Source organism: Oryctolagus cuniculus, chromosome 1 (genome assembly GCF_051225735.1).
Source record: "Oryctolagus cuniculus isolate XC-2025 breed Fujian yellow rabbit chromosome 1, ASM5122573v1, whole genome shotgun sequence".
NCBI classification, from domain to species: Eukaryota; Metazoa; Chordata; class Mammalia; order Lagomorpha; family Leporidae; genus Oryctolagus; species Oryctolagus cuniculus.
In genome coordinates this window covers 59412428-59434973 of record NC_142867.1, presented here as the reverse complement: position 1 = coordinate 59434973, position 22546 = coordinate 59412428, and the positions used below count along the sequence as shown (strand labels likewise).

General features: G+C 41.6%; 2 protein-coding genes across 3 annotated transcripts in view; both read left to right on the top strand.

The window, feature by feature from the left end:
- Window positions 1–4968, top strand: part of NLRP14 (NLR family pyrin domain containing 14) — a 40598-nt gene extending 35630 nt beyond the window's left edge. The window contains exons 12-13 of one of the 2 annotated variants that reach the window (XM_089311195.1): window positions 2856–3026; window positions 4069–4968. In XM_089311195.1, coding sequence (XP_089167321.1) covers window positions 2856–3026; window positions 4069–4231 — 334 coding nt within the window. In that variant the 3' untranslated portion in view covers window positions 4232–4968. The remainder of the gene's footprint in view (window positions 1–2855; window positions 3027–4068) is intronic. The other variant, XM_089311196.1, reaches the window with a different exon arrangement.
- A 12416-nt stretch (window positions 4969–17384) lies between these two features.
- Window positions 17385–19222, top strand: RBMXL2 (RBMX like 2). The gene has a single exon (XM_051823694.3). The coding sequence runs from the start codon at window positions 17823–17825 to the stop codon at window positions 18978–18980; it is 1158 nt and encodes a 385-aa protein (XP_051679654.1). The 5' UTR covers window positions 17385–17822; the 3' UTR covers window positions 18981–19222.
- Window positions 19223–22546: the final 3324 nt, after the last annotated feature.

Genomic DNA, 22546 nt, shown 5'->3' with positions numbered 1-22546 from the left:
TTCATTATTCTTTATCTTTTCAAATTTTTAAATATCAACTTATCAAGTTGCACAGAAGTGCATATGCATTACTCTCAACCTACCAGTATGCTGGCATCTTGATTAGAATTGCATTGGACTTATCCATTGAGTCTCCTGATATACCACATGGTATTTATCCTTATGTATTTATTCCTTTTTTAATTTTATTTGAGAGGTGGAGTTAGAGAGGGAGACAGAAAGGTCTTCCGTCTGCTGGTTCACTCCCCAGAGGGCTGTGATGGCCAGAGCTGAGCTGCTGTGAAGCTGGGAACCAGGAGCAGGGGCCGAAGCACTTGGGCCATCTTCTGCTTTTCCAGGCCATAGCAGAGAGCTGGATCGGAAGTGGAGCAGCCGGGACTTGAACTAGCACCCACATGGGATTCTAGCACCACAGGCAGAGGCTTAGCCCACTACACCACAGTGCTGGCCCCTATCCTTATGTATTTAGATCTATCAGTAAACCTTAGTAATTTTCTTAAGTGGCCTTGTAATTTGTTTTAACTTTTATCCCAAAGTCTTTGCTATGTTTCGATGCTACTGTAAATGATTGTTTATTCCTTATATAATAAAGTTTGTTTTTGAACGATTTCATGTATAATATCCAGTTATTTTCTCTTATTGATTCTAATTAGACTCTTGGATTTTTCCAAGTATACAGTCACATAATTTGGGATAATGGTGTTTTTTTTTTTTTTCCTTTTCTGTCCTAATATCTTTTTTTGAATTGTCTTAAGTATTACTATGTGACAAAATGTTAATATATCTGGTCAAAGTAGGCTTCCTTAAGTTCCCAGTGTTGAAAGAAAAATTTCAGTGGCTTACTCATTTATCAATATAAGGGAGTTCTCTTTTTTACCCAGTTAGTTTTTTTTCCCTTTTATATCATGAATAGATATTGAGCTAAGAAATTTGCCACATGTGGTGAATGATACTGATTGATTATATAAACCTTGGTTTTGGTGGGGCTAAAACTGTCACAGTATTTCTTATATACATCATGTGATTTTTTTTCAAAACAGTATGAGTATCTAACCATCCTTATTCATAATGGATACTGTGTATTTTCTTGTGCAGGCCTCATCAAATTTTTGTATCAAAATTATTTTCACAAAATGAGTTTAGGTGTGTTCTTAAAATTATTTCTTCCTTTAATTTTGTAAAAATTTCTGGTGAAACCATCTAAACTGAGTTTTATGTGTAGATTATTTGACTTCTATTTAATTTTTAACAGTTTTACTTTGGTTTTCTCTAATTTTTGGTAAGTAAAGTTAAATTTTATTCATCTAGATTTTAAAACTTACTGGCAAATGTCTAATATTATCTGCCTAGATTTTAAATAATCTGTAGTGATGTATCATTTTCCATTCTTGATATTGGCAACTTGAGCCTTTTCTCATGTTATTTTTCTCTTCAAAAAAACACATTAATCCTTTCTACGTATAGTTTATAAAACTTTATTTCTGGTTTTATGTCTGTTACTTCCCTGGGGTTTGTTTTTGTTATTCATTTTTCTGAAGTCTCAAGTTGGATGCTTATTGTGTATATCACCATTCTTTTCCAACACACTTTGATTTCCCTTCAAATCATGGCAAAAAACTTCATCCTACAAGTTTCACTATTATATACAGTTTGTTATTTTTCAGTCTAAAATACTCTTAAAAAATTTAACACCTTAACACCTGGATCATTTTAAAATGTACCACTTAATTTTCAAACATAAGGGTGTTCTTATTTTATATATTTTTAATCTCTAGCATTGTTTGAGAACATATTGTACATGATTTTAGTTTTTTAGATTTGATGACATTTACTTCATGACCCAATTTTTTATATGTTCCAAAGTGTACTTAAAAAGTCTATGCCGAGTTGTTTTAGCAGTATTCTGTATCAGTTGATTGTTAAATGTTTTCTTAATTATATTTTAGTGGTATTTTTACAAAACAATTACTATGAGAAATATTAAAATCTCTCTTATAATTCTAGATTTCTGTCTGACTTGGTTTTTGTTTTCTGTATTTTGAGACTGTTATTTGTGACTGAAAACTCTAAATGTTTTATGATACATTCTTGATAATTCTTTGTCTTATAATTCTTTTATCCTAAAGTGTATTTTCTGCAATATCTGCATACTTTGTATCTTAATTGGTGGGACTATCTCTCCACCACATTAATATGAGTTATGAGTAGGCAGGACTTAAAAAAAAATCTGTTTTATATGTTCATTACTTATATAGGTATACAGTTGTTCAATAACTAGATAATTATAAGATGAATAGTAAGTTCAAATTTGGTCTAGGGAACATCAAATGCAGGAAGCTGAGTTTAGTAGGCTTATTTGTGTATTACTCTACTGTAGGCTTGTTCAAGGGCTCTTGGTGGACTGGCTGTTTAATTTGTTAATTGATCTCCGTTGGCAATTTTCCTTCCCACCTATAAACAGCTGACTGCCCTTCAGAAAGGTGTAATATTGGTTTGGGTCTATGCATTTTTATTGACACGAATAGTGTGGTGTTAGATACCTCATTATTCCTTTTAAAATACTTAATAGCAAGCTTATAAAATCTTATTTTTATAATTTTAATGTTTAAGGATTCAACTGCTTCATAGGACGTTGTGTACCTGTATATTTTATCTATTCCCTAGACCATAATCAATTTGTAACTAATGATTCAGGGAAGGACGTTCTCTGCCTATAAATGAATATTATAAATATTTATGGTCTTTGAATTGACCCTAACTGCTCATTTTTTTTTAAAGTTTCTGGAATTATCCTCCATGTGCTTGTTCTCTGCAATGTGATAGAATTATGTTTATCTTTTGTCTTTTCCCTGTAGGTTGGCATACTGTGGTTTGACTTCTCTCTGTTGTCGGGATCTCTCCTCTACTCTTATCAGCAACCAAAGACTGAGAAAAATTAATCTGACACAGAATCCCTTAGGGTCTGAAGGGATTAAGAAGTTATGTGAAGTATTGAGGTCTCCACAATGTAAACTACAAACTCTAGGGTAAGTCTTCTGGCTTTTCAGAGGGAGAATTTCTTGTAATAAGGAGTATGAAGAGCCATTCGTTTATTGCAGGCCTTATTATCAACCTGATTGTGGATCCTCTGGTATTTCATGGCACTTGTCTTTGTCTCATAGAACACTGGATTTTGAGAGATGTAATACAGCATAGTAGTGAAGAGTTAAACATTCTGGAGCCACATGATCTGATTTTTGAATTCTGGCCCTACCAACTAAGTATATGTGTCTTTTTTTAAAATACACAGGGTAATGAGTGGTATTTACAAATTACATATTTTTAAAGTTTATTTATTTGAAAGGCAGAGTGAGGTAGAGGGAGATCTTCCATTTACTCCTCAAATGCCTGCAACAACTGAGGCTGGGCAGGGCAGAAGCCAGGAACTCCATCCAGGTCTCCCACATGGGTGGCAGGAACCCATCTACTTGAGCTATCACCTGCTGCCTCGCAGATGCACTAGCAGAAAGCTGTATCAGAAATGAGGATTGAATCCCAGGCACTACAGAATGGGATGTAGGTAGGCATCCCCAGCAGCAGCTTAACTCACTGTACCATAACACCTGCCCCCCAAATGTTTAATTTAAGCTAGTTCCCTGACCTGTGATTTGGTTTCCTTATCTGTAAGATGGATAAAATGATAAAAATCTACATATAAGGTTATTGTGATGATCACTGAGTCAATATAGACCAAGTACTTAGAACAGTACATAGCGTAGTAATAAAAACATGGATTATGTTAGCTGTTGTCTTCATTATCATTAGTAGTACTGGTAGTATTTTGTTTGTACAAAAAAAGCTCCTAGAGGATCATTTTTCATTTTAATCTGTTCTATATTTAATTTTTCTTTAATTGTTCTATCTCCATCACTGTATCTCTGTTCCCCTTGCAACTCCCCATCCATATTAATACTCTTTTATTTTACAGGGTAGTTTTTTGGTTTGTTTTACCCCCTGTAATTTTTTCAGAGAAAGTGGAGGGCTGTGAGGAAACTGAATGCAAGAAGAGACATTCCCTTGTCTTCTCAGGTTGTGCAAAGAGGCCTTTGATGAGGAAGCCCAGAAGCTGCTGGAAACTGTGACACTTAAGAATCCACATTTAGTCATTAAGCCAGACTATAACGATCACAATGAAGATGATGGGTCTTGGTGGCAGTTCAATGATAGCAGTGAAGAAGATGGGTCCTGGTAGCAGTGTTTCTCATGTGAAGAATCTGACATCCCATAAAAAAATCAGAAAAACTTCAGAGTAACAGGGTCTGTTTCTTAGCTTTAGATAATGTAGTCCCACAGAGATAACACTTGACATCTGTTAGACATAAGGTAGTCACTTTTCTGTAAAATGTTCATTCTACATCACACATAGTTGGAGAGGCTAAAATAAAATGAAACTTAAAGCTTTCTGAAAAGTGTAAGATATTTTTAATTGAATACAAAGGTTAAGGACTCATAAGAGAAGGCCAGAATTGAGGCTCCAAGATGGGAATAGAGAAGATTAAAGTGTCTTGTTTTCTGTTCAATTCCCACTGCCTAGGCTTAATTCACAGCCTCACTATCTCTGGCTCTTTTTATTGGAATGCTTCTCCATGTATGATCTTGATGACCAGTGTCAAAGTCACATGGGTGCTGTCTTAAAATGCAGATTACTTAGCATACCAGATATAGTGAAGCTGAACATATAAGTAATAGTCTTTAGGACCCAGCATTTTTAATTTCCCTGGCAATTCTTTATGCACACTAATATTTGAAAATCACTAGTTTCATTAGAAATGGGAGCCTACTTTTATGATGAACAATTTCTGTAGTTCTGTGGGGAGGGGGGAAGGTTTAATTTTCTTTAAGGTGGTATGAAGTTAGTGTGGGTTATAGCTAAACATGGATTCTTCCATTTGACAAAATCATGGCACAATAAATTTACCTGTGAAAGACCGTTCTGCTTGTTCATTGCTTTGTAACCATCCCAAATGTCACTTAAAATGGAAACCATTTTATTGAAATCTCATAACTTGGTGTTTCTAGAATTCAGAAAGGATTCCGCTGAGTGTCTCTTACTTCACATGGTATCCTCTGGGGTTCCTTGGTATTCAGCTGGCAGCCAGGTTGCTCTAGAGGCACCAAAGTAACTTTGACCCACATGGCAAGGATGGCTGAAAGGCTGTGTGTAGCTGTGCCCCTTATCCCTCTACCTCAGGGCCTCTCTACATGGTGGTCTCTGCTGCAGGGAGGATGGATTTCTGGGGTGGGAGGTTAAGGGTTTGAAAAGAGTCAGGGAAAGGTGCCGATTGTCTTGAAAGCTAGGCCTGAATTGGTATAAAGTCACTTCTATCATTGTACATTGGCAAAAATAGTCCAGGCCAGCCCAAGTTCAAGGTCAGTTCTTGATGGGAATAATGTCAAAGAATGTGTGGCCTTTAGTCTACTACAAACCATCAATTTTTCTCTACTTGTCTACCAGAAATAAGACAGCTTTTTAATTGGTTATAAAGAAACTTTTTTTAGATTTTATTCATTCATTTGACAGAGCTACAGACAGTGAGACAGAGAAAGGTCTTCCTTCCGTTGGTTCACTCTAGCTCCAGCCATTGCGGCCATTTACACCTATCCGAAGCCAGGAGCCAGGTGCTTCTTCCTGGTCTCCTATGCAGGTGCAGGGGTCCAAGCACTTGGGCTATCTTCTACTGCTACCCCAGGCCACAGCAGAGAGAAGGACTAGAAGAGGAGCAACCAGGACCGGAACAGGTACCCATATGGGATGCCAGCACCGCAGGCAGAGGATTACACTGCACTGGCTAAAGAAAAACATTTTATCTCACCCAGTCACTCAACGATTCTGGCCACCAAAATGTGTGGGCTTTTCCCACAACAAGCAGTTTTCCAGCACTGGGGTGAGGGTCCCATAATCCAATTCACTTCTGATGTTATCAACCAAGAGAGCATCAGGTCCCACAGGACTGCCCTGATTCCAGGTGCCAGTCCCATGTTGTGACCTGTGCTTCTGACCAACCAACCAGAAATAGAAGTTCTCCCAACCATGCCCTGGTGGTGTTTCCTTGAATTCTTTGAGGCATCCTAGTAAACACTGATCTTTACTCATTTACTGTAAGGATACTACAAAGGATACAAATGAAGAGCCAGAAGAACAAGGGTAGGTTCAGAAGGGTTTTGAAGTCCCCATGGATTTGGGGTGCACACACTCTTGGCACATAAGATATATTCAGCAACTGGAAACTCTGAACTCCCATCTTTTTCAGTTTCTATGGAAGCTTCATTAGGTAGACAAGATTAATAAGTCATTGGCCATTGGGTGATCCATCAACTCACCTTGAAGCCCCCTAAAGGTTAGGGTGGGAGTAACATTTTTATCCCCTAATTACTGATTGGTTCCCCTGGGAGCCTGTGCACATCCAGAGGCTATCCAGGAACTACCAGTCATCTCATTAGCATGTGAAAAGACATCACTTCAAGTCCAAATGTTTGAGGAGCTCTGTGGAAAACAAGACAGTATCACATTGACACTGGTACAGAGTGTGGCAGGACTAAAGCAGGGCAAATGGCAACTGAAAATTTACAGATATTACTGGAACTGACATTTTGGCATAGGTGATGTGCACAGTGTAGTCAGATTAAGGGAGTCATGCCTGATGTACTTCTTAGCTAAACTTGCAGACATCAATTTTTGCTAAAGAGAATTTATTATTTGCATGGCCAAGCAATAGAAGTAGGGGATCTTTATCCAAACTACCCTCCCTCCTGGATCAAGGAAGTGGTGATGTATGAGTACAGAAGCAAACACAGGGGAGATTCAGGAGTGGACTTGGGATTTAGGTAATGTCCTTGCTAGGTCTTTGTTCTTGCTGTGTAGGTGTAACTCCTGAGGTGGTCTGATCTTGTGGTTGCCACAGGATGGATACACACACCCTATCATCAGCAGACTTGATGCCTGTCTTGTCCTGAGTGATGAATTACTTTTTGAAAAAATAAGAATTTGGGGTAAGGGTTTGGCACAGCAGGCAAGATGCCACTTAGGACACCTGAATCTCAGAGTATCTGGGTTTGAGTCCAAGCTTTGCTCTCAAGATTGTAGCTTCCTGCTAATGTGTACCCTCAGAGACATGTGGTGATGACTCAAGTAGCTGGATCACTGTCACCCATGTAGAAGATCTGCATTGGTTTTTCTGTTCTCACTTCAGCCTGGCCTAGCACCAGCTGTTGTGGGCATCTGGGGAGTGAACCTCTGGGGGGGGGATCTCTGTTTCTCTGCTTGTCACTGTCTCTGTGCCTCTCAATTTTTTAAAAGCATTTGAGGAACAGGTTTATATATCCATCACAAAAGGCGTTTTAAAAAGATGTTAGGAAAACATCACTAGGTAGGGAACTGGTTCATGTTCTACAAGACAGTAATAGTCCATGGGATTACCTCTTCGAAATAATTTGTACTGCCTGCTGACAATTATTTTCAAAGGTATTAAGTTCCTTCAAATTAATCTTGACCTTTACAGAACTACATCAGTAGCAAAGACAGAGTCAAAGATACACACCCCTAGAAATTTAGATAATCCACAGCCTGCTAGGCAGCACCTAGTATACAACAAAAGAATACCCAGTAGTCTCTGATGTGCTTTTAGGTTTTTGGATAATCCTCAACAATGCTCACCTCTTGGAATTGCAGTGCTAACCTGGGGTTGTGGATTTGGAAACCAAGGGGTCATTTCTGGTTGTCAGAATTGAGGGTAGTTCTTGACATCCAGTGGGTAGAGGCCAGAGATGCTGCTACATGTCCAGTACACAAGACAGTTCCCACAACAAAGGATCCCACCCCAAATGTCAGTAGTGTCAAGGATGAGAAACCTGAGATGAGATTTTTTATTATAAGCTTAACTTGGGGGAAGAGGTCAGGGTCACAGATGGCCCTCTCCATAGTCTGTTACTGAAGAGTTGAGGTCTGAATTGTTTGGTAAGTACAATTATAGAAGGTAGAAAATAAGGGAATATGGAATGAATTAGAGAAAATGACCTCTGAATCTAAAAAGATGTGACACTTAGTGCTGTTACAATAAGTTATGAACTTTGATGTGATAATTAGTATTTTCATACCCAACTTATCTCTGTAAGGCTAAAAATGCTACTTATGTCTCATAACACCTTTAATTCTTAGCCTGAAGAAAATGAACTTGGGGTAAATTTAGGAAGAGAGAGGAGAATGTGCAGCATCTATACATACCTTCCCATCAATGCACACTGTAAGTGAAAGAGCAGATTATACAGGAAAACCCTAGGGGAAAAGCTTGCTTTCTTCCAATCTCCTTACCACAATTTTTTTTTACATTTTCTGTCTAGTCTCATGGATTATTTCACTGCATTCTACTCTATCCTCCACACCACTGTCAAAGTGGTTTTCTTTTAAGACAGAAATGTATAGGAAGATAGTTTAAATAACTTGTGGAAAATGGAATTAAAAGATGAGTTTTGGTGCAAAACGTTTTTGAAATCCATGCATAGTTTCTTCATCATATGCATTGTACATGACCTTTAAGGTTCCTCCTATATTCAAATCTCTCCCTCCTTTGACCTCTACTGTGTTATATTCAGCTTCATCTTGGCCCCCTAGACATGAGGTAAATAGTGGACACCACCAATTTCAAACATACTGCTTTGTTCTCATCATTTTGTCCGTTTTCCTTTGTACATACTATTCTCTCTAATATTTATGTTTTTTATTTTGTTTTCTGTAGCTCTTCATGGATACTATCCTTATTTAAGAGCAGAGAAAGGGGTAACAACAGATTCCTTTATAACAACAGGGAAAAGTACAAACATGACACTCTCCTACAGTTAGTACTTTTGCCTCCTTCAGATGTAATTGGTTGTTTAAACCATCGCTTTTACTGTTTGTCTTTAGAATCTCCAACACCTAGTACAATGCCTGCCTTGTAATAGATGCTCAGTATTTTTTGAACTAATGAAAGAGTAAGTAGGTGACATTACAGCTGGACCAAGTTCTTCTTATTCAAAAGGCTGAATAAGGTAGTTCTTTCCAATGTGTCACGATCCCCTCTCACTTCTTAATTCATAACTCAGACCTTGGCATAGCTTACCTTCTCAGCACAATCATCTCTCCACTCCTAGAGCTGGCTCTAGACCATCCCTTAGATTGCAGTTTAAATACCACCTCCTCCCAGAGATTGTACAGTCTCTTACTAGCATCACCTCCTCTTCCTTAAAAGACATCATGGTTTTTTGTTTTCTTTCCTCCCATTCTCCCAGAGGTGTAATTATTTATTTCATGTTGTCTTTCTCCCTCATCACAGTGTAAGTTCATTGAAGGCTCTCTGTAAATTGGGGACTGTCATTCGATAAGCAAAAATAAGCTGTTCTTTTTGGGGAATATGTGTTTTATTTTCTAATTGCAAAGGCACTCTATGTGGGTGATTTTTTTACCACGGAAAACCCTGCCAACTCCTGCAGCCTTGGAATGGACTCTGGAGACGACAAGGTTGCAATCTCCACATCCAGCTGGAGTCCCCTGATTCTACTGCAGGGCACCTCGTGTTTCTAGTTGGCTCTTGAGATTTATTGCTTTAATTGAGTGCAGCTGAGGTCTTCAGACAAGGCTCAAAGGGAGGCTGGAGTCGAGTGGTCCCCAGTTCTGATTCTCAAGGAGAAGAAGCCACTAGGGGCGCCCTCAGGGCTCTGCGCAGCCCAAGGGCTTGGCTTTTGGGGTGTGGGCATGGGGACAGCCCTGTCCTTGGCTCCGTACCACAGCAGCTGCCGGCAGAGCCTACTCCTGGGCTCCCCAGGTTTGTGCGCCTTACCCGGGCGCCTTGAAGTTCGGTGTGCGGCGCCTGGTAGGAGTGGGGACGCGGCTGGAAAGGATGTGAGCCCAAGCCTGGTCTCCCTCTCCAGAGAAAGCAGGACGCTGGACAGCGCTTAGATGCAGCAACTGCTCACACTCCTTTCAGTTTTGAGTTCTTTGTGTGGTGGGGGCACTCTCACCACTCATAAGTAAAACTGAAGTCCCTATTTCTGAAGCCACCCTCCTAAAGAGAGGCAGAAGTGGATTCCCCAAAGTTGGACGCTTGTTATTAACTGGAATAACAGATACCTCTGAATTACAGGAAAAATGGAGGATGATTAATCCTTGGGTTCCCAGGAGGCGGTGCGTGGTAGTCAGATTTATAGACAGGAAATAGGAAGGTAGTGGCCAGGGCAGGGGAGAATAAGGAGTGGTTTAATGAGTAGAGTTTTGCAAGGTGAAGAGTTCTTTGATTTCCTAACAATATAAATGTACTTTATGCTACTGAACTACACATCTAAAAATGGTTAAGATTGTTAATTTTATTTGATTTTACATACTTTTAAGAATTAAGTTAATTTTACAAAACATTAATGGGTTTCCACGCTGCAAACTGACAAGGAAGCTCCCTCCTCACTGTCAAGGAACCATGTGCTGGAGTCCAGAGCCATGAGGTCCCACCATGTATCTGGAAGCTGAACCAGGAAACTCAATCCCTGGGGATCCTAAAAACATTTGACTATACTAAAAATCTTTGTCTTTTTCTGTCTGGCTTATTTCACTTAACTGTAATATCATTAAGAGTCAATCACATTTTAGCATGTATCACGATTTTCTTCCTTCTTAAGGCTGAGTAACATTCCATTGTGCATGTATTAAATTTAAAAAAATATTTGAGAGAGTTACAGATAGAGGGAGAGATGGAGAGAGGGGTCTTCCATCTACTGGTTCACTCCCCAAAGGGCCACAATAGCCGGAGCTGGGCCAGTCTGAAGCCAGAGCCAGAAGCATCTTCAGGGTCTCCCACATGGATGCAGGGGCCCAAAAACTTTGGCCATCCTCTGCTGCTTTCCCAGGCACATTGGCAGAGAGCTGGATGGGAAGTGGTGCAGCAGGGACTTGAACCAGCATCTAGCGCAGCAGGTGGAGGCCTAATCCACTATGCCACAGTGCCAGCCCTATGTATTACATTTTTTAAAAAAAATCTGTTCATCTGTCAGTGGACATGTATGATGCTTCCACTTACTGGCTATTAAGAGTAATGTTGCTATGTACATAGGTATCCAAATATCTAAGACACTGCTATTTAAAAAAATTTATTTTTTTTATTTGAAAGAGTTACTGAGAGGTAGGAACAGATCTTTCATCTGCTGGTTCACTCCTGAAATGGCCACAACAGCTGGAGATGAGCTGATCCGAAGCCAGGAGCCTCTTCTGGGTCTCCCACATGAGTGCAGGGGTCCAAGGACTTTGGCCATCCTCTGCTGCTTTCCCAGGCACATTAGCAGGGAGCTGGATGGGAAGTGGTGCAGCAGGGATTTGAACCAGCCCAGATGGGATGCCGGCACTGTAAGCCAAGGCTTTAAACCCGCTGGACCACAGCGCCAGCGCTGAGACTCTGCTTTTAATACAATTGGTCATATGCCCAAAAATGGATTTGTTTGATCACATGGTAATTCTATTTCTGATATATTTAAGAATTACCAATTTTCTTTTCCATAATAGTTGCATCATAATACATTCCCTTCCTTTCTCCAATTTCTCCATATTTTTGTGTCTGTGCACACACAATAATCATCCTAATGGGTATAAAGTGGTAAGACTATTTTATGTCCTTCAGACAAGGGGCAGCCTCAATTAATGTCTGAGAGTAAGCTGATAATCACCTCAAATGGAAATTCTCTAGTTCAAATTCCCAGTAGTTTAATGGGGCAGTTGGGGGTGAAGGAGGCACACAGTTCACAGGCTCAGACTATTCTATCACCCTGTGAACTTCCATGAGAACAAAGGACTTTCCTCAACACTATCCAAACAGACTTGACCAACTTTCGCCTGGCTTTCACCTGTACTAAGCCTTATCCCTTAAGGTAACTCAAGCTCCTTTACTGTTTGCTCCAGAAAATGCAGTGCTGCCAAACTGCTAAATGCCCACTGTTCTCAATTCACACTGTTAAACCATTTTCAGTAATTTCCCACTTACCTTCCTCCTGTATGTTCCCAAGTCCCTAAAGCCCCATTACCTTTTGACTGTCTCTTTTCCAATCCCCATGGCCCCCTATAGTTCCCTTCCTGTCCTGCCTTTAAAAACCTGCTACCTTGTCTTAGTTGGAGTTGACTCAGTTACTACATTTATATTTTATATCTTGACATTTTAATAATGTCAGATGTGAGTCAGAACCATAACTAGACTCTTGGATGTGACAACTGAATATTTCAGAGAGCCACAAAACCTCTGTCTCCAGTTTTCTTGACCATTTGAGTATCTGTCGGTGAGTTGGAATTGTTCCCAGTGCTCCGGAGGCACCATGAGAACAAGTCTTGATTCTTATCTTTCTAAGTATACTCTTGAGTTTGGGATAAAGTCACAGGCTTCTTTGGCAACTACCAGTAGTTAAAAATACAAAAGGTCTTCAAAACCTCATGGAAAAACATATATTATGAAAACTATTCATCAATTTAAAACAATTATGCACCAAAATGAACTTTTTAAATTCATTTTTCCACAAACTTTTTGAAGTACCCTCATATGTAAAGTACTACTAATTAAGAATACAGAGCTATACCTTAGCTCTCAAACCCCTGTTTTGCCCCTACAGTCTAATACTGTCTGTTTTAAATTACTAGAAAAAATTTATAACAAATACTATTGAATTGTAATAGTTCTTTTGGAGCTCCTTGGACATTTGTGAAACTAGTCCACCCAAGAGGAACCCTGGGACAAAAGGGAGCACACACAATTGTCCCCTTACTTTGGTATGAAGACATCCAGAAATGGTTCAGTTTCTAGTCTCTCCTCCCCAGGGATGTGGGGGCAGAAGAGGTGCCAAAAGGGCTAACCCTCCTCAGGTGACCAGATCCCATCCTGAACCTATTAAGAACTCTACTGGCAGGCACTCCATTAGCCTGAACTCTGGTATAGTTCTCAGGGATTCACTATGCCTTAGAAAAGACACTCCTATCAGTCAGGAAATTCCAAGTGTTTTTAGGAATTCTATATCAATATATAATGTATATTTTTATTATATTGCAAGGGATGACAGTTTGTATGAAGAAAGTAGCAATGCAGAAGTAGATAAGTGAATGGACTGCAAATGTATTTGGGGACTGGAGCCAAAAGGACATTCTTAGAGGAGGGGAGAGGCACTATAGCAAATAGAGGAAACAAGAATCACTCCTCAAAGTGGAATAAAAGAAAAGAAAAATAAAAAGAGCAACGTACTGGTACAATACATGGATGAATCTTAAAATATATATGCTGAGTGAAATAAAGCACAGAATTCCTTCTATATTATTCCATTTATATAGAGTTCAAGAACAGGCAAAACTGATTTATGGTTGATGCAGGTGAGACCAAGTTGCCTCTGGGAGGGAGATATTGTTCTCAAAGAGGCTCAAAGAAACCCTCTGGGGTGGTGGAAATGTTACAGATCTTATGTGGGTCATGGTTACATGGATATACACCTATGCAAAAATTAAGCAATAAACATAAGATGTTTTAAGTAAATTAGGGGCCAGCCCTGTGACTTAGGGGGTGAAGCCGCTGCCTGCAGTGCTGGCATCCCATGTGGGCACTGGTTCAAGTCCCAGCTGCTGCACTTGTGATCCAGCTCTCTGCTATGGCCTGGGAAAGCAGCAGAGGTTGGCCCAAGTCCTTGGGTCCCTGCACCCACGTGGGAGACTCAGAAGAAGCTCCTGGCTCCTGGCTCCTGGCTATTTGGAGAGTGAGCCAGCTGATGGAAGATCTCTCTCAATCTCTCTCTCTCTGTCTCTCTGTGTCTCTCTCCACCTGCCTCTCTGTAACATCTGCCTCTCTGTAACATCTGCCTTTAAAATAAAATAAAATAAATAAATAAATAAATCTATCTTTAAAAAATAAGTAAATTAGTCCTCACTAAAAATGTTTACATGGCCGGCACCACAGCTCACTTGGCTAATCCTCTGCCTGTGGTGCCAGCACCTTGGGTTCTAGTCCTGGTTGGGGCACTGGATTCTGTCCCGGTTGCTCCTCTTCCAGTCCAGCTCTCTGCTGTGGCCCGGGAGTGCAGTGGAGGATGGCCCAAGTGCTTGGACCCTGCACCTGAATGGGAGACCAGGAAGAAGCAGCTGGCTCCTGGCTTCGGATCGGCGCAGCACTAGTCATAGCGGCCATTTGGGGGGTGAACCAACAGAAGGAAGACCTTTCTCCCTTTCTCTCTCTCTCTCTCTCTAACTCTTCCTGTCAAAAAAAAAAAATGTTCACATAAAATAAATGGAAGGCATAATTTTTTGTGCAATAGAGGAAAAAGAAGAATAAAGATAAACCATCTTCTGTAAGAAAAGGCAAGAAATAAGGAGGTAAGGCAAAAAAGGCATGGTTAACAGAAAGCACAATAGAATGGCAGGAAGAAATCTGAAAGATACAAGTATTAGTCTAAACAGATTATGGTAAAAAAGATCCTTTTGAATAATGAGGATCATTACAGAATAAAAGGCATTCACCAGAAATACATAGAAATTCCCAATTTTTACATATCCCACAATACAACCTTAAATTACACAAAGCAAAAATAGACATAAAAACAGGAAATTGACAAAACCATAATTATGGGAAATTTTTAAACTTCTCAATGATTGCCAAATCTGTTAAATAAAAAGGACTAGGAAGATTTGAAAATCACAATATACATAAATAATTTTACTCTAATATTTAGAGAATACACTTTTTTCTCAACATGAACATTACACACACACACATACTTAGAATAATAGCTCACGAAGCAAATCTCAACAAAAACCAATTATCATAATACAGCATGTTAAATAATCCAAATTATTATGATAATTATAAATAATCCAAATTATTATTATTAAGATGCATAATTCATGGGTCAAGGAGAAATAATGAAAATGATAAAAATGTTAGCAATTGAATAACAATGAAAACACCAAGTATCACAGTTCAGGGCATGTTAACTTCTATAGAGAGAATAAATTTTAACTTTAGATATAATAATTAGAATAGTCATTTATTTAAAATTCTTAATGTGCTAAGTGTCATACCTAAAAAATCAGAGCAAAAATAATATCAACTATAAATTTAAAGGATATAGGAAAAAAACAAAGTATCATCGAAGAAAATCAAAGCAGGATAGGGAAGGCTAAAAGCTGGTCTTTTTGAAAGAACAGTCAGAGAAAAGCAACAAACTTCTAGCCATGCTGGTCACAAAAAAAAAAAAAAAGCGGCAGACACATGGCACAGCATTAAGATGCCACTTGAGATGCCCACATCAGACTGCCTGATTCCAGCTGCCTGTTAATGTGCTCCCTGGGAGGCAGCAAGTGAAGGCTAAACTAACTTGGGGCTCTGGCACCCAAAAAGGATACCCAGATTTAGTTCTAGTCTCCTGGCTTCTGCCTGGGCAAGCATTGGCTGTTACACACATTTAGGAAGAGAACCAGCAGAGGAAAGATCTCCACCCTGCCCCCCTTAAAACAAGCAAACATTTTTTTAAAGAAAAATCAAGGCACAGCTATATATAAATTTGAAAATTTAATCAAAACTTGATTAACTTCTTAGAAAAGTATATCTTACAAAACATAACAGGAAATTTTTAAAAATCTACATGGACTCAAAACTAAAAAAATTATTGGTTACCTAAAATACACTCAAAGCACCAGGCCAGGGGGTCTCTTAGGAAAAATCTCCCCACTTCAGTAGGGGGAAAAATAAAGAGAAATGAATACAATTCATGCTCAGAAAGATAACATTTCTAAGTGAAGTACTTAAGAGTTTTTTAGAAAATCAATACATCCCAGATGGATTTACCTTAGAAGCACAATGTTTTAATACTAAACATATTATTAATTAAAATCTGTTACCATAATTCATCACATGAATATGATGCATTTAAACTTCCACGCATGCATGTTAAATCATAAAGCCTTAAAAGTGTTCCTGTTTGGGCCGGCGCCGCGGCTCACTAGGCTAATCCTCTGCCTTGCGGCGCCGGCACACCGGGTTCTAGTCCTGGTCGGGGCGCCGGATTCTGTCCCGGTTGCCCCTCTTCCAGGCCAGCTCTCTGCTGTGGCCAGGGAGTGCAGTGGAGGATGGCCCAAGTGCTTGGGCCCTACACCCCATGGGAGACCAGGAGAAGCACCTGGCTCCTGCCTTCGGATCAGCGCCGCGCGGCAGCCATTGGAGGGTGAACCAATGGCAAAAGGAAGACCTTTCTCTCTGTCTCTCTCTCCTCACACCGTCCACTCTCCACTCTGCCTGTCAAAAAAAAAAAAAAAAGTGTTCCTGTTTAAGTTGGAAACATAAAAACGCCTGCTTCAACTCAACTATATAAACCTGGTGCAATAAACCAATGTAACACATACATATTCACATGAGGCACTTCAAAAACTTTGTGGAAAGATGGAATAAAAAATGTTAATCTGGTTAAGAAAAATTTTTGAAATCCATGCATAGGTTTTTCCTAATAGACATTTTCCATGAATTTTTGGAGGCCTCATGAATATATTTATACGTACATACAGACAGACATCTCATAACTGAACTATTCACTACAGCCTTTGGAAAATTTTACCATTTTTTTAAAAGGTTTTTTATTTATTTATTTGACAGGTAGAGTTACAGACATTGAGAAAGAGAGACAGAAACAAAGAGAAAGGTCTTTCTTCCCTTGGTTCACCCGCCAAGTGGCTGCTACGGCCGGAGCTGTGCTGATCCGAAGGCAGGAGCCAGGTACTTCTCCTTGTCTCCCATGGGGTGCAGGGCCCAAGCACTTGGGCCATCCTCCACTGCACTCCCTGGCCACAGCAGAGAGCTGGACTGGAAGAGGGGCAACTGGGACAGAACCCGGCGCCCATACGGGATGCTGGTGCCGCAGTCAGAGGATTAACCAAGTGAGCCAGGGCGCCGGCCCCCGGGGAAATTTTACCGTTTTTTTTTTTTTTTTTTAACAAACGGCTCCAAAACACACTAAACAAACAAATCAATTTTAGATTCGCTGTTTCAAGCAAAGAAACTTACCAGTTGTACTTTCCACACTTGTTTCCAGAGAGCATCATAAGGAAGAAATATATGGGTGTAAATTTATTTCCATGAACTGAAAACGTTATGCTTTGCTGAGGTGTGCTGCGCAAGCCCAGGTACTGCTTTCGCAGGTTGTAATGTGAAGAAAATGGTGAAGGGACGAGAAAATACCCGGTACCTCGGAAGAACGAGCCCCTCGCCTTCCGGGTCCCGCACCCCTCGGTAGCCAGCCCACTGCCAAGGCACCTTCCAAGAAGGAACTCTTACTTTTCTCACATTTCACGTACAAACGGCGTGTTCAATTTTTACATTACTTTTTGTTTGTTTGAAAGCGGTTTGGGTAACTTGACTTAGAACGCATCATACTCTTAAGAGTGCTGGGAAAAGTCGTCTCCCACTTAACGGCTCTCCCCTTCGGCGGCCCAGCAAGGACGGCAGGCCTAGGCTCAGGGTCACAGAGCCGGAAGTCGCGGACGGACGGAGGCACAAAACCGCACCTGCCCGACGGCGGAACCGCCCCCCGGAGACAACCAGCCAATCACAAGGAGCAGGAGCCAGGCCGGGCGGCGGGAACCGGCTCCGAGGGGCTCAGACCGGAGCGTTCCGCCTGCGCCTGCGGTTCCGGGACTCGGCGACAGCGCGCCGCCCGACCGGTAGGAGCCGCCGTCGGCGAGCGGGCGAGCGGCTTCGCAGGGCGCGACGGGCGCGCCGCGGCTTCGCCTCCCGCCGCCACAGACCGCTCGACGCGCAGACATGGTCGAGGCCGACCGCCCGGGGAAGCTTTTCATCGGGGGCCTCAACCCCGAAACCGACGAGAAAGCCCTCGAGGCCGCGTTTGGGAAGTATGGCCGCATCATCGAGGTGCTCCTCATGAAAGACCGAGAGACCAGCAAGTCCAGGGGCTTCGCGTTCGTCACCTTCGAGAGCCCCGCAGACGCCAAGGCCGCCGCCCGAGATATGAATGGCAAGTCCCTAGATGGTAAGGCCATCAAGGTGGCCCAGGCCACCAAGCCGGCGTACGAGAGCAGCCGGCGCGGGCCGCCGCTGCCCCGCAGCCGCGGTCGCCCGAGAGGCCTGCGCGGGACCCGCGGCGGCGGCCCGCGGCGACCTCCCTCCCGGGGTGGGCCCGCCGACGACGGCGGCTACGCGGGGGACTTCGACCTGCGGCCCTCGAGGGCCCCGCTGCCCATGAAGCGCGGGCCGCCGCCGCGCAGGGCCGGCCCGCCCCCGAAGAGGGCCGCGCCGTCGGGCCTGGGCCGCAGCGGCGGCGGGATGCGCGGGCGGGCTCCAACCGCGCGTGGGCGCGATGGCTACGGGGGCCCGCCGCGCCGGGAGCCGCCAGCCCCGCGCCGCGACCCCTATCTGGGCCCCCGGGAGGAGGGCTACTCGCCCCGCGACAGCTACTCGAGCCGCGACTACCCGAGCGCCCGCGACTTCGCCCCCTCGCCCAGAGAGTACACCTACCGCGACTACGGCCACTCCAGTGCCCGCGACGACTGCCCGTCGAGAGGCTACGGCGACCGAGACGGCTACGGGGGTCGCGACCGTGACTACGCGGATCATTCAAGCGGAGGCTCCTACCGAGACCCCTTCGAGAGCTACGGGGATCCGCGCGGCGCCGCCTCGGCTCGGGGCCCACCGCCATCTTACGGCGGAGGAGGCCGCTACGAGGAGTACCGGGGCTGCTCCCCCGACGCCTACGGCGGCGGGCGCGACAGCTATGGCAGCAGCCGGAGCGACCGCTACTCGCGAGGCCGAGACCGGGTGGGCCGGCCAGATCGCGGGCTGCCTCCGTCCATGGAGAGGGGGTGCCCGCCTCCGCGTGATTCCTATAGCCGTTCGGGCCGTAGGGCCCCCAGGGGCGGAGGCCGCCTTGGAAGTGAGAGAGGGGAAGGCCGGAGCAGATACTAAGGACGTACAGACTTGGGACCAAAATTTGTTCTCAAAGAAGCCAACGAAAAGAAGAACCTGTCCCAAGGACTAGTACGAGGAAGAGTTATTATTATTATTTTTTGCCTTTTAAGAATTTATTGTTGACTTCCTCTCCATTACTTTTTCATGCTTTTGGGAGGAAAAAGTTAAAACTCGTTTAATTGCGTTTTGGAATTGTTAACGTTTCTTTCAACAAGCTCATGTTAAAAGTATAACTTGAACCTGCGTACTAGTCTTCTTATATTTAAAAGTAGAAATTCTCCCAAAGGCTTCTTTCCTTGTAAATTTTCTGATAAATGAGGCAAACAGTTCTAGGCTCTTTCACAAACATCTGCCCACCTAAAGTGGAAAAATGGATCATTCTGCCCATTTTGAACCAACTAGATTTTTGGAGGGAGAATGGGAGGGATTGGCTTATACTATTCTTAAGGTATCAGGGTGTCTTTCAAACAATCTCAGCGTTCCCAGTGTTAAAAATCCAACAACCAACAAGAGGAAAACACATAGATCAGTTGGTTATGTAAAGAATGCTCTGCTCACTTGGTAAATCTAAAAAAGCAAATGGATAGTGCTGGCCTCTCTTTTTGGGACTCTGCAGAATCTCCTATCCTCTGGCTCCCCAAAATGTCATTCGTATGTTTTGAACAACAGTGGAGATTTGGCCAGCCAACCACAAAGCTACAGAAACAAAACCCAAAACCCATAGATAGCGTTCATTTTTACCACCGACCAATTGAAAAGTAGAGACTTGGGGATGATAATGGCTTCCATCCTTAGCTTTAATGTACTTACTTGCCCTTGTTTTTAAATCTACTACTAGCTCTCAGAGAATTGGACTTCTTCCCCTAGGGGTGGAAGAAGCAAACTTGAGCACCTTCAGAGCTCAGCAACAGAGGTCAGAGAATTAGCATTTCAGTATCTATGAATTTCTGACTGGTGTGAAGGGGATGGGTTGAGTGTTCCCTGCTTTGAAGGTGGGGGAAGGGCTTGAGCAGAAAAAAAAGGATCCATCAGAGAGGCTTCTTCCGAAAGCTTCGGGAGGGTGTAATAGTCTCCTTTTCTCGCCCCAACCTTAGGGTGAGAAAATACCATTTCCATCCAGCATCTGTGGATTTCCCCTGTTTATCTCAAGAAAAGTATTGCCCCCATGTTCAGTATAATAATTACTGGAGGAAACAGATGGTCACCTGAAGAACAACAAAAAGTAAAGAGGCTTGAATGCAACACACCCACATATACAGCTCTAAAAACATTTATTAGCATAGGTAAATTAAAGGATAAGCCACACTAGTGGCCCAGAAGAATAAATGCAAGAAATAGCTTAAAAAAAAAAAGGAATTGGCAAAAATATGTTAAGACCTTTCTTGGAAAAATTGTTATCTATTAACATAAAAGAAAAATGGAGAATCATATGCTCATGGTTGGGAAGTCTTAAACTATTCTCAGCCTCATCAAATTAATTTGGAAAAGCAAATAACTACAAATCCTAATTTTTTTTCACACAGCTCCCCTCCCCTCTTTGCTAATAACCACTTACTTGTATGATCAGCGATGGAATACTAAAAGATTTGACCACAAAACTGAGAAATGTCAGTAGCTTCATCAGTCAACAAATTAAGAAAGGGCTATGCTTTTTAAAAGACACATGGGAGATGTAGCTAATCTTAAAATTTACATGGATTAAAGAGCAAGAAGAGCCAAAGCAATTATGAAAAACAGTAATTAGGAAGGACCCTATCTGATACTGAGGCTTAAATACAAAGCACAAATGATTTAAGCTATTTGGTATCAACAGACAAGGATAGACCAGTAGACCAAAATTAAGAGCCTAGAAGTAGGACCACTTGTATATGAAAGCATGTTGTGTGGCAGAGAGAGCTTTAAAAGTCATTGGTGGCAGAATGAACTTTTTTTTTTTAATGACTGTCTCTTTGCAAAAAGAAAATAAGATTCTCTTAACAGCATACACAAAAAAATATTCTAGATGGTTTGAAGGCATAAATGTGAAGTGGAAAGTGTTTTAACACTTAGAAGAAAATACAGAAGAAATGTGTTTACAACATGGGGTAGAAAATGCCTTTTCAAGACACAAAAGGCACAAGCCTTGAAGGAAAATACTGGTAAAATTCTTCACATCATTAAGATAATTTTTATGACAAAAAAACACAGTAAACAAAGTGAAACATCAAGTGATAAATTGGAAGGATATACTTGTATTGGAAGACCATCCAAAAGAATGTTAGGAAATATCAATAAGAAAAATAACAAGGAAAAAAATGGGCAAAAGAAATTAGACCTTTCTGGTAGATATATAAATTGATACAATCATTTGAAAATTTTGACACTACCTAGTGAAGTTGGAGGGTGCATACCTTCTGACCCGAAAATTACATTTAAAGGAAAGAAAATAGAAAAAGTTGCACATGTGCACAAGAAGCATGAGATTGGTTCTTAACACTCAATGTTAAAAAGCAAAAAAAAAAAAAAAAATAGAAACAGCCTACCTGCAATTGATCAACTGAGACTTATCCTTAAAATGAAGTTCAATGTAGAAGCTAATGTGAATCAACCAGATCCACATGTGTCAGCATGGGTAAATATCAAAATATTTGGTGAAAAATATAAATTGCATTAATACAGTTATACTTTAAAAATAACTAAATATAAGTGGAGTGAGACATTAAAAAATCAGGATATTTAGCCTAAGGAGGAAATGAAGGAGCTGGGATAAGTGGGCTTTAGCTGAATTTGATGTTTTATTTCTTTAAAAGTGTCATCTTAAGCAAAAAGGCCAAGCGCTTAAATTTCTGTGGTTTGGACATTGACATTTCGCACTTAAATTTCTGTGGTTTGGACATTGACATTTCTTACTATTAGTTCAAAATATTTAATACAAATTTTAATATTAAAAAGTTTGGCATAGCACCCAGGATATAATAAGTACTGAAAAAATACTAGTACTTATTATGAAACTTTAATTTGCAACACAATTAAAGTGGTCTTCCCTCCCTGCTTTGTTCTCTCATCAATATGGGTGACTTCTCGTTCTGTTTGAGTTTCTAGAACCTTCCTTTTTTTAGACTGTGTTCACAGCTAGCTCACCTTAACCTCAGGGGTAGAACTTGCATATTGGAGCAGCAAATCTTAGAGGAAATTGCAGTTTTTCCCTTTATATTCATTTTGAAGCATAATAATGGTGAAAAATCTCCAAATAACAGAAAAGCTGTTTCTGAGTAGCAACCTCCTGAATCTTGAAATTGTTAGTAAAAATTTTTTTTTTTTTTTTTTTTTTGAGAGCGAGAGAGAGAGAGAGAGGTCTTTCATCCATTGGGTCATTCCCCAAATGACCCCAATGACCAGAGCTGAGCTAATTCAAAGCCAGAAGCCAAGAGCTTCTTCCGGGTTTCCCAGCCGGGTGCAGGGGCCCAAGGACTTTGGCCATCTTCTACGGCTTTCCCAAGTGGAGCAGCTGGGACTCAAACCGGCGCCCATATGGGATGCTGGCACTGCATGCTACGGCTTTAACCCACTGTGCCACAGCACCA

Coding starts and splice junctions, on each gene's coding strand:
- RBMXL2 (XM_051823694.3), top strand. CDS start 17,823: ATGGTCGAGGCCGACCGCCCGGGGAAGCTTTTCATCGGGGGCCTCAAC.